The 15492-nt window shown below is 31.5% G+C and overlaps 1 protein-coding gene across 3 annotated transcripts in view; it reads right to left on the reverse strand.

Moving 5' to 3' along the window:
• Window positions 1-1182: 1182 nt before the first annotated feature.
• The window catches only part of LOC114331029 (uncharacterized), a 443107-nt gene continuing 428797 nt past the window's right edge, over window positions 1183-15492 (reverse strand). For 2 of the 3 annotated variants that reach the window (XM_028280506.2, XM_028280498.2), the window contains exons 14-17: window positions 11068-11375; window positions 9838-10036; window positions 9376-9517; window positions 1183-2315 (exon numbers count right to left, since the gene is read on the reverse strand). In XM_028280506.2, the coding sequence (XP_028136307.1) occupies window positions 2139-2315; window positions 9376-9517; window positions 9838-10036; window positions 11068-11375 (826 nt within the window). In that variant the 3' untranslated portion in view covers window positions 1183-2138. The remainder of the gene's footprint in view (window positions 2316-9375; window positions 9518-9837; window positions 10037-11067; window positions 11376-15492) is intronic. The other variant, XM_028280491.2, reaches the window with a different exon arrangement.

Consider the following 15492-nt stretch of genomic DNA (forward strand, 5'->3'; position numbering starts at 1 on the left):
TTTTTTCACAACTACTTCAACATGGGTATCAAATGAAAGGGTTTGACTATTAATAAAGAGTTCATTATAGAAAATCCAAAATGGCCGCCAAAAAATGGTGGGTTACATATTATTTAATTTCACAACTACTTCAATATGGGTATCAAATGAAAGGGCTTGACTACTAATAAAGAGTTCATTATAGAAAATCCAAAATGGCCGTCAAAAAATGGTGGGTTAGATATTTAATTTCACAACTACCTCAATATGGATATCAAATGAAGGGGCTTGATTAGTAGAAAAGAGTTCATTATAGAAAATCCAAAATAGCTGCCAACAGAATAGTGGATTACATATTTTCGTTGGCATACTGTTATACCCCCATCTACTGTTTTTTTATTTTTATTGACTTCTAAAAGGCATTTGATCGTAGTAAATATTTTATATTGATCGAGGTTTTAAGAATCATTGGCAAGATTTTCCCAATTATCGCCCCAATTATGTCTCCAACAATTTTTAGTTTGAATAGTATTTTGATTTTGTTTGCGTCGTGTAAATCAGAAATTGTCGTGTATAGAACTCTTTATATATTTTTATTTCGTAAAAATAGGATATCTTGGAATGCGATGACACCCGGACAACATCTGTTTTGACCTGGTTGGCCCTTCGGAGACTTGCGTCTGTTATGAAAAATACATGCACTGACACCAAATTTATTATTTTTATTTTGAAATAGGTATCCTTTGGTTGGCAGAGCAAAGTTTAGTTTTTTTATGCATTACGTAGGGGTAATGTATACAAGGAAATGAATCACTTTCTTCATGATTTATTATCAATAATATTTAATCAAGTCAAATTAAGACTATTAGATACCTAATAACTAATATGTAAAAATTACAAAGCAATAACAATTACCTATTATTATTCTTAGGAAATCTAAATAAACTTATTTCTCTTCCTGTCGCAGAGGAACATCCGTGAACCACACACGAGTAACCAGACATTTTAACTATTATAATTATTATATAAATGCTCAAACTTGTTAAGTCAAATATTTACCATACACGCCTACGGACTATCGTAAAACAACCAGAGTGGCAGAATTAGCTGGAATTAGAATGTGTTGGGAACACTTAAAGCAACCAGGTTCGCGCATGCGTCTTCAAAAACGGTACACATTTTGAGTACGGTCGTGTCATTTCTCTGTGGTTATTGTTCTCTGCTATTACATTGTGGGTTATCTAGAGTACGCTTAACAAGGTGGCTTAATACAAGGATTTCTGTAACATGCGACATGTCTTTGTATATCAACTCATTTTAGCAAAACTATAACATATGACGGTATACATTCTCTTTATATTAATCTTTTTATTTATAAACAGTATTACGTTTTGAGGCATACAGCAGTTGAAGAGTAGGTATATGTTGCCAATTGTGCGGTAGCCTAGATATAGTGATTTTGATTAATTTTGTAGCAATATTTAACAGTGTATTCGATCCACCTTAACAAATTTTATAAGAAGTTGCCACTTTACTAACAAATCAATGACCTTTTGTAATAATATTTTAGTTAATGTGAGGAACGATTTTAAAATGTGTTAATCTATAAAACAGATTTTTAACAGTTTAAAGTATATCGTATTTTTATATTATATGATATCGAACTCAGGTCTTTTGTCTCATGAAAGTGGTAAAAAAAATTAAAAACATGTCTAAAATACTAAAATGTCCAGACAATACTTAAAAGTTTCTAACGAATCTTGAATATCAAAAACTGACGTGGCCAAGAAAAAGTTATGTTTCGATATATGGATCAGTGACAAATAAATACATAGGGATGAAATTTAAATAACAAATACTTTAACTTCGAGATCTTTAGACAAAATATCTCTGGACCATTTTCATTCTACTCAAAAGTTTTTTTGTTTAAAAATGATCGAATTACTGGATCCTCCACAGCCTTGAAATTTTATATATCAACTGTCCCTTTCACATTTTGAGAACCACAGTAATTCACCATTTTCTCATGTCACTTCCTTTACATCGAAATGTTTCCACATAATAGCAAGCCAATGCTTCACGTTTTATCTTTCTCTTTAGATCATATTAATGATTTCTTCGTAGCAATATTACCATTAAATTAAAACCAAAAAGTCTCTCTACTGTAAAACGGGTTCCTCGTCGGTTTCTTCATCAGACAAGTCATTATCTTTGGATTTGAACCGTTTTCTGTACATAATTTCACATTCGCGTATTTCTGAGCCTATTAGTGGACGAAGCGCTAAACGGAGTGAAGAAAACAGTTTCGGGAACAGGATTTCTTGTTGAATTAGAACCTAAAAAATAAAGATAATTGAAGAAGCTATAAAGATAAAATATGTATGCATAACAAGACGTTTCCACAAACGATCGAACAGCACCATTAGGAAGAGCTACATAGTTCTTCCACTGTGTCTTTGCACAAGTATGACATTATTCACGAATTATTTTTTATATTACGTCTCTTTCCTGCTCACAGAAACTAAAACGATTAATTTAAGCCGCCTTTCCATAGACAACACCATGCATTGAACAAAGACAGACATAAAACGACGGTCGGTGATTGATTTATCTACTGACAATTGTAATTTTTTTAAGTGTTTGGCTTATTAGGTATACGCTGTGAGCTCGTACGTAGAGGGGATATTTACAAATTCGCGAGCGCCAGTAGTGGCAAGTATGTAAACGTTTACCGGAAATTTGACATAAATGTCAAAGTGATTAATTTAAAATTAAAATTAAAAACATTAATTATAATAAATATTAGTTGGTCAAAGCTGTGGTATATATTTTTACCTTAAATATACTTACGTTTTAAATGCTGAATTTAAGTTTTTTTACTGTTCCGTAATATGTACTTATAAATTAATCTGCGCTATCTACACGATAATTGTGAAAGTATCCGAAGTAAGAAATTCATATTTTATCAATAGAACGTCAAAATGATTAGCAAAATCTTTAAAAAATGATTACAATTTAATTACTATTTTGCGTTGTAAATATTAAGCGATAACAATTAAATAATAAATTTAAAAATTACCAGTGAAAGTTGAATTAGTAATCCGCCAGGAGCGACACCAGCGAAGCTCAGAGCTTATGTAATTTATTTATTAGCTTATGTTTTAACCTCTAAATTGATATTTAGTTATTGAAAAAGTGCTAAAAAAACATCAACGTGGAAATACTAAATATTTTTTAAGGGTTTTTGTTTTCTTTTTATGTTTGTTGCATGTTACTTAACTTTTCTGAAAGAACCCGTGCGACTGTGTCTTTTGTTTCCTTACATTTTTGTCTTCTCATATCGCATTTTTTGTTACCAACTACATATTCTTTTTGGTAACCTTCTTAAATCTAAACCTAAATTTACCAACAACAGGAATATGATCAAACGATATATTTGCACCATGTATTTGTTTATTTTCAATAAAAAACAGTTTAATTTCTGATTGACTATCAAACTAACGTCAAAACGTGTATGTATCGATCTGTAAATTGGTGCCGAAATTTGTATATTACTGTAAATACTAGTTATCAAAATTATTTTTCGCTCAAATAGTGACTAATAACAATTGTGTTACGTGTTAACATCAAGAACAAGCGTAAGTTCGGTCAGTAAGAGATGTTTTACCCACATAACAATGATGTTCGCATCATGTTCTAAGCATATCCTACCAACATTCGTCGAAGTATATCCTTTTTAGTATATGCGTAGTACAAGCATAGCATGTACCATAAAAAACATTCTAAATTTCATGTTGTTTGCATGTGCCTCAAAGAATATTCCTGCACCGAATATACTGAGCACATTCGGGTACGTAGTATCTCGGAATGTTCGTAAAAGTTTATTCTTAGAATATACCTTAATCGAATATTCTTAGTATATGCGTAAGTATATGCAAAAGTATATACTTAACACATACCTACTTGTATATACTTTTAAAATATCTAAAAATAATATACTGTATGTACGTACCTATAGGAAGAAGAATAATATGTGAGCCTATAGATTATCAACTTCGCGTTAAGAATAATTAATAAAATTTATGTATTTTAGTAGGTACTACTGAACTATCTAATTCATTTTTTTTAAACCGTTTTAATTGTATGGTAAAAAGTTTAAAACTTAATTCTATTGTGAAGAAAAATGAGAAATTCTCGTTTCGTTTTCAGTTGAAATGAATATACCATTTTGATTTGAGTTTATACCATAAGTAAAATAATTTTCGGGAATCCGGAAACGGCCATTCATTGTCATTCTGACCCTTGCATTGCATTTTATACCTGCACAAGGGAAGGGGGTAGGTAACAAAAGAGCAAAATATGAAAATAGTTTCCAGTGCATTTATGTCTACGCTGTTAGGAAGGACTAAGTATTTCTAGCTACAAGGACTAAAACATTTTTAAGAACATAAAAAGCAGTTTGAAAATAATAAATTCATATTGGTACTTCAATATTTCCTAAATACCTAGTAAGTAAAAGTATGTATAATGTATATAGATACCTATAAATTTTAGTAATTTACATACATATTATAATATATTTGGCTATTATATAATTATATAAGCAGCATTTTTATTTTGATGTGCACATAATAACTAAATATATTACCCATATAATATTTATTATACATAGGAACCTATATAACTAACTAAAGTTTATATATTTTATACTTACTTTTCACGTAATATTGTAGAATGTAATAACTACATTCTCATATGCAATTAGAATATGTAAACATAATATATTAGTAGAACCAAAGAATACTAACACACCCTGTGGGTGTGTTACTATTCTTTGGTAGAACCTATAGGATGAGATTGGGTGATGTTGAAAACATACTTCTGAGAAATACAGCACATCCTTGGAATATTCTTCCCATATACTAAAAATATGTGCGATAGTACATTCTAAGTATATACATAGAAGGTATATAGCACTTTCTTGGAATATTCTTCCCATATACTAAAAATATGTTCGATAGTACATTCTAAGTATATAACTAGAAGGTATATAGCACTTCCTTGGAATATTCTTCCCATATACTAAAATATGTGCGATAGTACATTCTAATTATATAAATAGAAGGTTTATAGCACCTCCTTAGAATCTTCTAAAAAGTATGTTCTTGGTATATACTGAAAAGAAGTGCGGTAGTACATTCTAAGTATATACATAGAACGTTTAAGTACTGTAATGTAGTATATACTCAGTATATGCTCTGCACATTCGCAATAGTAATTACGCATATTCTAAGTATATACTTTTTCTGAAAAGTATGTTCTATGAATCTACTAAGAACATGAAATTGTTATGTGGGTACTTATAGTCCATGTGGTGAGACCGCTCCCGTCTGGAAAAATTTCTGATTCGGTTTCTTTGTGGATTCCTATTCAAAAATGTCCCCTTTAAACAAATCTGAAGGGTGCCGGGCGGAATTTTTGGGCAGAAACTGTTTAAACATTTTTTTTTAAACAAATACAAAAGATCACGTTTTTTTTTCTCCGGAACATATATTTTTAAGTTTTTTCGGTCATTCTGAACAAGAAAGGTATCTTTTAAATTTTCTCAAAAATTTATAGTTTTCGAGTTATAGGCGATTTAAAATCTGAAAAATGCGAAAATACGCATTTTCGAGGCTCAAAAACTCATATTCGAATTAGTATTTTTCAGGTTGCCAGATACTTAAATTGAAGACTAAATATTCAGCTTCCAGATTCTAAAGAGTGATCGCGTCTAACTTTAATTTGTACCGTTGTCTTTTAATTGTTAAATATGCGTGTTTATCCGATTTTTTTGCCGGTGCGGCGCGCTTCGTTTCAAAAATCTCCTATTTTCTTCCGGTAAATATTTTTTCTAGATTCTTTGGGACATTCTAAATAAAATAAGTTTCTTGACATTTTTATAGAAAGTTAATAGTTTTAAAGTTATAAGCGATTTAAAATCCAAAAATGCGTTTTTTTGTCATTTTTCGGATTTTAAATCGCTTATAACTTAAAAACTATTAACTTTTGAGAAAAATGTCAAGAAACTTATTTTATTTAGAATGTCCCAAAGAATCTAGGAAAAATATTTTTCGGAGGAAAATAGGAGATTTTTGAAATGGAGCGCGCCACACCGGCACAACAATCGGATAAACACGCATATTTAACAATTAAAAAACAACGGTATAAATTAAAGTTAGACGCGATCACTCTTCAGAATCTTGAAGCTGAATGTTCAGTCTTCAATCTAAGTATCTGGCAACCTCAAAAATACTAATTTAAATATGAGTTTGTAAGCCTCGAAAATGCGTATTTTCGCATTTTTCAGATTTTAAATCGCCTGTAACTCCAAAACTATCAATTTCTGAGAAAAATTACAAGATACCTTTCTTGTTTAGATTGACCCATAAAATCTAAAAATATATGTTCCAGAGCAAAAAAACATGATCTTTTGTATTTGTTTAAAAAAATTGTTTAAACAATTTCTGCCCAAAAATTCCGCCCGGCACCCTTCAGATTTGTTTAAAGGGGACATTTTTTAATAAGAATCCACAAAGAAACCGAATCAGAATTTTTTTTCAGACGGGAGCGGTCTCACCACATGGACTATTAATAATCTTCCAACTTAAACACATTCAGTGTCAAACTGTCAATAGTTTTTCACTGTTGCTATCCCGTCCCAACGGACGCCAACGGTTAGGCAACCAGTATTGCAGTGATGTATCCAAGGTTATTACTTATTTCCAGACATCCAAAGCGTTAATATAAACAAATTCAAGTTACTTTTGACTACATGAGTAACAATTTAAATCAATGTTCCCCCACTGTTAGCAACACCATGTCTGGATCCAATTCTTCCAGTAATCTTGTAGCGTTTAAAAAACCAGTGAAAATATGATCTTTAGATTTGTATAGATTTTACAATCCCTCTCTAAGAAGTCCAAATTTTTTTATTCAGTTTTTTACTTAAATTCAGATTGCAAGGAATTTTCTAAAACCGCACCTGTATACATCTACAAAGTATTGCGCACATTTCAATGTGTTACAAGATTCCTGTTTATTTGAGACGCAAAAACAGAATTTGTAAGAAGTTTTGACAAAAGTACAGTTCTAATGCGTAGATGAACTTTCTAGAAGAAATGTTGAAAATCAATTTGATTGGTTTGTTTGAATTTGGTACAAAGATCGAAGCTCGTAATTGGCCCTGAAGAACGGAAGCCGGAAATTGCGTAGTGACAGGATCAAGGAATTTTGGCAGGAGACGGAGAAGAAAGCAGGCATTCTTACAATGGTAGTGAATCAGTAAACATCGATAGTGAGTAACCGGCTTTTTGGCGACGCAAAAAGAATTTCCAAGTAAATGGGATCTATCAAAGTTCTTCTGTGTTGTTGTTAAGTAGGTGTATTATCAGTTTGATGGTGTAGCAGTTCCTTTTTTGATGGTAAAAGTGTAATATACGCTTTGTAAAAATACTGCGTATGTATTTATGAAAGCCGGCATAGTACTAATATCGTAGTGATGAATTAAACCCAAGCCTCCCGTCTCCTGGATTAGAAAACCTATTTCCCGAGGTAAATAAGCAAATTTCTTTTGTTTTATGGTATTTTCATGGTATAATGGTATATGGTGCAATCAGTAATTTTCCATTGACATTTTCCCCTTCGAGTGACTTATGAACTACGTACGTGCTGTCAAGTGTCATGTCAAGTTTCACAATGGTGAAGTTTTGAATTTTAAGGTATAGTGACTTTTAATAATTATAAAATTCTCAAACTAATAACGTTAATTTCTTTCAACATAAAAAAATAAATCTTTTTGGAACTTAAAATACAAAAATGAAAAAGTAAATTGTTGAACAGAACAAAGAATAATTTTGCTTCCATCATTAAAATATTATTGTAAAGACATAATTGTAAGTTAATGTTAAAATCCTTTTTGAAACCTTTTGAAATAGTTAAAAATAAAAGATTTACGGAATGATATTTGACAGGTGACATAGTTGTTGTTATTTTCAATAATTAAGTACTACGAGGAGTAGTCAGCAATTCTTTAATGTAAACATTGTTCCCTGAATGAATATAAATTTTTGTTTTAATGCAAATGCTATAATATATGTCATAATTAGGTCAGTCAGTCAGTTATACAAGTCATAATTAAGTCAGATATCAAATCCTCAATGCAATAATATTATTGTTTATCTTTTGGTGCACCATAACCTATGTTCAGAAAAGTAGATGTATTTTTTTACAGGTAATTTTTTATGTAATCTGAAAGTTTTGTTATCTCAAGGAATAATTTTTCAATAAATGCCATAACTGTGTATTTTGTCCTGTTTATTTACCGCTAACCTATTGGCAAAATTTTAACCACAAACTTTAAAAGCTTTTTAGAGTCAAATTTTAAGATGTTGGATGATCATAGAAAGTAAAACTCCTGGTAAGGCGCCCTAACAAAATATAGCCAAGATTTATATTTAACACCCCAGGATATCTGTAAGTACCCTTGTTTAAATTTTTGATAGTAGTAAATATTCCCTAATCCCTAACTTCTTCTTAACGAACTCACAACCTTAGCTCTCCAACCAAAACACGAGCCGCCGTAGCAAAGTAGTTTTTAGAAATATCCCCTAGTTTTCTCGACCCTTTTGTATTTAAGCAGTATCTAAATTTTCCAAGCTTTTATCTTCCCCCTTATTTCTAAGTGCTACAATCTTACTAGTTCATATGCAACTGCTACTATGACTAAACAACGTCCGAAGTATCCCAAGAAGACCGAAGCAATTTTATAATTAGTTGTACACGTCTCTATAGTATCCAATGATTGTATATCCAATTTTTTTTCTTCATAATTTTTACCTAATGTTATTTAAGATTTAGAAATTAACTGTTATAATATTTAGTTTTAAGTCCTTATTGTAATTAATTATTGTATAACCAATATTGTTTGTGTCAATGGCCATTGCTGCCGAGACACATAAATTTAAATAAAAAAAAATTCTGATTACTACGGTTTAAATATTTATTTACTGTAGATGTTATTGGACTATTGGCTAACCTATATGCCAATAAATGACATAAAAGGGAAGTCTTAAAAAGCCCATTGTAATATTAACCATTTTATCATTATTATAACGGATGTACGTTTGGCTCACATATTTTGGTTTATTTCGTATAATACGAATTATGACGATGTGCAGAGATAGAGTGGAAGAACTATACCGGCTCACAGATAAATTGTTAAATTTTAGTTGAAAATTTTATCCTATTGCTAGTGAATTTCGATATGGAGCAAAGCACATTTATCATAAAATAATATTGTTTGATCAGACGTTATACCTAATCCCCTGGACTAAAATATTGATAAAAATAACCAACCTGTTTGATACGTTGACTTTCCTTGGTTAATTTCGGACTGGAAGAACTAGTAGGTACTGGTAAATTTTCGTTGGTACTATACTGACGTACAGCTTTTTCACGGACATACACAAACGGTCTGATCACTCGTAACTCATGTTCCCTAAAAATTATATTGTTATACATACATTCCTATAAATATACATATTCGCTCGCGCCTTTAATAATAAAGTGGCACAACTCAAAAATATGGTTTTCCAGAAAACTAAAAAAACGTTTCGATAGTTACATCAACGAATATAGACCTATATATACATGCGTCTACATTCATTAGTTACATTTATCTTTACACTAATCTGACCAGGCAGTTAGAAATTGAGCCGTTTTATGACTAAAACTCAAAATTTAAAAATTTTAATCACAACTCAAAGTTGTGCCCCTTTATTATTAACGTGCGATATATAAAACTTTTGTGTAACTTACCTAATATAATAATGTGCTCTCATCGTTCTTAATTTTCCCGTATGAAAAACAGAGAGAAGAAAACTCTCACAGAGATCATCTAGATGCTGGCCTATGGCTAGAACGTTGTACTCAGAACTTTTGGCGGAAGAATACAGTCGATGCCGTAAAGCTTGTGTACAAAAACTATAGTAATTTTCTTTTGCCCCTTCCACTTTTTCTAAAAATAAACATTTATATATAAATAAGTAAATAAACATATATAACTCATATTACTGGCTATAAGTACAGCAAATAGTTTAATGTCTAACATGTAGAATATCTAAAAGTTCCTTTTAGAAGTTTTTGTTTATTAAGTCTTAATTGCATCGAATATAGCGCTTTCTCTGTAATAGCTGCGTCTTAAAAGTGTCGCTTGGATAAACCAAATCGAATCATCTGCTTGCATTGAAAACTCTCTCTCTCTAAGAGGATTAAAAGTACTTGTAAGCATTTGGCAGATTCCTTTAAATTCTACCAATCGCTTACTAGGTATGAATCATGAGAGCCAGGTGCGGTCTAAGACCCAAGGTAGATCGTAGAAATGAATCTTTTGGAATCAATTTCCGAATTAGCTCCACCGAGGGCCAATCAAATAATATGAGATAATCGACTATTTGTCGGCAAATTATTCTTCAGAGATCTAGTTGCAGTATGCCAGTAAAAAGTTTTTTTTGCAGTCTATGAAGTTTTTGGTGAAAGTCCACGTTGGGCGCCATTAAAGAGTAACACAAAATCTGGTAGATAGAGATATGCTTAAATATTTTAGCGAGTTCTAAGTAGTTCAGAAAAACAAATTAATGTGCTATTTTTCCTGTCATCGGAACCAGATCGCTTTAATCACTCACGTAAATAAAAATTTTACTTAAAGTCCTTCCTTTCTGGACCCGGATCCGCCTTCCACGTAAACGACGACTTATACATAACAAATTACATAAATATGTTTCTAGAGGTATTTTCAAATATTTCTATATTGGAAAATGGGAAACTATGTGGGAGACGGAAAAAACGATAAACAGACGTAATCAATTAACAAATGCAATAAATAGTATTATACAGGAAGTCTAGTCCTCTGGTTAAATGCACTGTCCCCGCTTACTATAAAGCTGAACTTTGCCATTTGCTCATAAAATCATTCCATTTATTTTGCAATACACTCAAAATTATTATGTATGTATTAATGAAAATTCTATATTTGTACAACGTACTTACCAGGTTCACTTTCAACATCACATTTTCTGTCATCTATGATATAATGAACACCTAAACTCTTCAAATGTGGTATCAGCACGCAAGGATCACATCCTGATGAATCAGGATCTACTGTTACTGCTCCTATACTGAACAAAACTCCTTTGTTCTTGATATAATTTTGATACTGCAGTAGCATGTGAAGAAGACATAACGAGTCGTTACTACCGGAAAGGCATACCATTACTTTATCCCCATTTTTGATCATGTCGAACTCGTTGATGGCTTCTATGGAAGGCTCCCAAATCGTTTTAGGTGGAAAAGTGTACCTAATAAAAATAAGTTTGTGAATATGGAATTGTAAAAAAAAAGTTTGAATAGCATGGAACCAGGGGCGTAACAGAGGCCCCCGTAGCGTGAAGCTTGCGGGGGGGCCACAATCGCTTAGGGGTCCCATCTTGTCATCTGATATTATGTAAAAATCTGTTATTGTTATATTATTTTACGTTGTGTGTTTAAAATTAAAAACGTAAATTTCTAAATAGACGTATTTGCCAAGTGTATCATCTCATAATATCTAGAAACTTAATCCCTTCCGGCCTACCGAAATTTTATGGTAACGACAATAAACTATAATGCTTTGTACGTGACTAGTGAAAGATTTGGGAATTGCAATTTGCCGAATTTTAGAACAATATTTCTAAATCTAGAAATGGGTTTTCTCTTTAATCTTTACCTACGTTTAGTACTTCGATACAATTATCCAGAGGCGTAACAGAGGCAGCATGAAGCTTACGGGGGCCCCAATATGTCAAGGGTCCGATCTTATTGTCTAACATATGTAAAAATGTGTTGTTATATTATTTGCATACATACGTTTTTTAAGCAGTGCAGAATTGAAAATGAAGTTGTCCATCCGAATTAATAAAATTGTAGATATATTCGCTGATAGTAGATAGTGCACGAAGAAAGTTGTTCATCTCATAGAATAATACTAATGTAATAATTTAGAAATTTTTGTTCTATTTTATTCTATACCAATAAAGATGAAAAATGTAAGTCGTCATAAACAATGCATGAATACACCAATAGCTCAGTAAATGACAGTTTTGGAGTGAAATTATCAGCGTCACGACGGACGTATTTGCTTGACAATTTGGATTTAGGTTCTAGTTATTTACACTCCACTTCAAAGTTGGATTTATACCGTTGGTTGCTTTTACTTCGGGGGTGACACCCCTCCTTGGGGTGAAAAACATACGTTTAAAGTAAGTCCGGAAATGTATAAATTGACTAATTATAAGCAACTGTTGTTCTTCTATAGAGTTTCTTTATCTATGCTAATACTTTTCAAGTCATTTGCGAGTGAAAATGTTTCTTTTTCAAAAGACGGGTTCTTCGAAAATAAATCAAAAATAAGTATTTATCGAATTAAATATTAGATATCGAAAAAATATTTGTAGCAAAAATGTAGCTTGTAAGATACAGAAAATGGTGTACTTATTCATGAAGTCTATCGACACAAAAAAAGCACAGTTGAAGCTCATGAAAAATTATTCTTATTTGTCCAATTCCAAATCGAATATTTCAACCTGAAATAACCAAAAAAACCCTTTTAAAAATAAGCACTTTGAACCGGTGAAACTTAGAGTTCGTATAAAAAAGTTAGGTAATTTGTAAGGCGATAATAATTAGTTTCATTTGGGGTGCTAAATAGGGGGCGATTTTCACAATTTTTTATCAGAAAATGGGATTACCTGTATTTTGACCGTAACTGGCTTAGTTTTGATGCTAGAAACTTGTGTAAAAAATAAAGCTTCTTTTAAACACTTTAAAAAAGTTCTAATGAGTTTCCCGAACAGTATTTCATTTTTTGGTTATTTCACTTTGAAATATTCGATATGGAATTTGACGAATAAGAAAAACTTTTCATGAGCTACAAGTTTTCTTTTACTGAGTCGATAGACTTCATTTTTGTTTCATTTTTTTATAAGGTAGATACATTTTTGCTAGCAATACCTATTCTTTTCGATCGAATACTTACTCTTTGAACTATTTGCGAATAATCGCCTAAAAACGTGTTTTTTTTTTTTGTTGACCAATAAACACTTTTACTCATAAATAACTCGAAAAGTCTTGGGTTACCACTTCGGTGGTGACACTGAAAATTACACGGTATCGCCACAATTTACGTTGATTTACTGGGCTGTAACACATAGGTATTTGTTACACATGTCGCATTTAGTAATTTTTTAAAGGGGGCCCCATTTCGAATTCTGCCGGAGGGCCCCGACGGAGTTTGTTACGCCACTGCATGAAACTATCATAAAGAATATTTACACATATAAAATACAAACAATAAAATACCGGAAAAGTGGAGAACGAGCGAACTAATTCGACTATTCAAAAAAGGAGATAAAAAGCAGCCAGAAAACTACAGAGGCATCAACTTGTTAAATACTACCCTAAACCAACTAAAATTTTACAAGAACTAATGAATCAGAGGATACAACAACAGGGTTGCAGGGTTACAGGGGATACAGAGATGAACAACAGGGTTTTCGTAGTAGAAGATTGTATACAGATGCAACATTCGTCATAAAGCAAATTACAGAGAAATTACTAGAGTATAATAGGCCAGCATGTCTATGTCTGATTGACTTGAAGATAACATCAAAAGCGTCGTCAAAGGAAGAAGATAAGGAATGGGAAACAAAGAAGTAAAAATACTCTGTTATGCAGACGACGCACTATTGATATCCCAAGATGAACATAGTCTGCAAATATTAGTCCACAGATTTGACGTAAGAGCAAAATAATTCAATATGATAATCTCATCTCTGAAATCTAAAACAATAGCAATTAGTATAGAACCAATTAGATGTAAAATAGAAATTGATGGCATCAGTATTGACCAAATAATGGAAATAAAATATCTTGGAATTACACCGTCCAGATACGGAGACCTGGACAAAGAAGTGAGAAAGCAAATACAAAAAACAAATAGACTGGCAGAATGCCTTATAGTGATGTTGATTTTAGTTCCTTTCGAGTAATCGTTACAAATCGTTACTTTTGTATAAAGTAATAATTTACAGTATTCATTACTTTGATTACTTTGATTACTTTTGTTACTTTTGTATTTGAGTACCGGTAATCATATGGAGAATCGCATTTCTCAGTACATATTTTGTATTAGTAGGATATTTTGATTTCTATGATTACTTTTGTATTTGAGTACCGGTAATCATATCGAGAATTGCATTTCTCAGTATTTCGTTTAAGATCCGATATAACAACGACCTTCACCGATCTATTTAATGGATAGAAATTAAATGATACGTAATCTATTATGTTAAAAATTATCAAAAACAAGGGGTGCCCGACATAATTTTGTCCAGACTAATTAATAATTAAAAATGATTTTTTTTATAAATTTACTAATTTTTTGGCCCGGGCAGATATTATTTTAGATTTTTGGATCATGACAATAAAATACACATAGACCAAGGCATTTAGGAAAAAATAAATGATTTTTAGTGAAATAGTGAAACAAGAAAAAGTTTTCAATAGAAACATGGGTGGAAATGCATAATAATTACAGTATACAATACATCCAAAAGTACATAAACATTCATCCATGATTAAATTGAAGAGCATAGGACTAAATGAGTCTCCCTGTTTTATTCCGCTGCCTATATCTATAGATTGTGTAAGTTGTCCATCTATTCTGACTTCCACTTTGTTGTTATGGTAGATTTTTTCAATAGTTTTTATGATATCTAAGGGAAATTCTCTATTATACAGAAGATGGATTACATCTGTGAGTCTTAACTCTACTCTGTCAAATGCTTTCTTCAAGCCAATCAGACATAGAAATGCTATTACCCACATAACAATTTCATGTTCTTAGTAGATTCATAGAACATACTTTTCAGAAAAAGTATATACTGAGAATGTGCGTAATTACCATTGCGAATGTGCAGAGCAGATACTGAGTATATACTACATTACAGTACTTAAACGTTCTATGTATATACTTAGAATGTACTACCGCACTTCTTTTCAGTATATACCAAGAATGTTCTTTTTAGAACATTCCAAGGACGTGCTATAAACCTTCTATGTGTATACTTAGAACATACTACCGCACATCTTTTTAGTTTATACCAAGAAGGTACTTTTTAGAATATTCCAAGGAAGTGCTATAAACCTTCTATTTATATACTTAGAACGTACTACCGCACATCTTTGTATGGGAAGAATATATATTTTTAAGAATATTCTAAGAAAGTGCTATCAAGTGCTATATTGCTTAGAAGTATGTTTTCAGCATCACCTATAATCTCATCTTAGGTTCTACTGGTTCTACCAAACACCTATTATATTTTACATATTTTAATTGCAAATGAGAATGTAGTTAGTACCTACATTCTACAATATTAC

Source organism: Diabrotica virgifera, chromosome 5 (assembly GCF_917563875.1).
Source record: "Diabrotica virgifera virgifera chromosome 5, PGI_DIABVI_V3a".
Taxonomy (NCBI): domain Eukaryota; kingdom Metazoa; phylum Arthropoda; class Insecta; order Coleoptera; family Chrysomelidae; genus Diabrotica; species Diabrotica virgifera.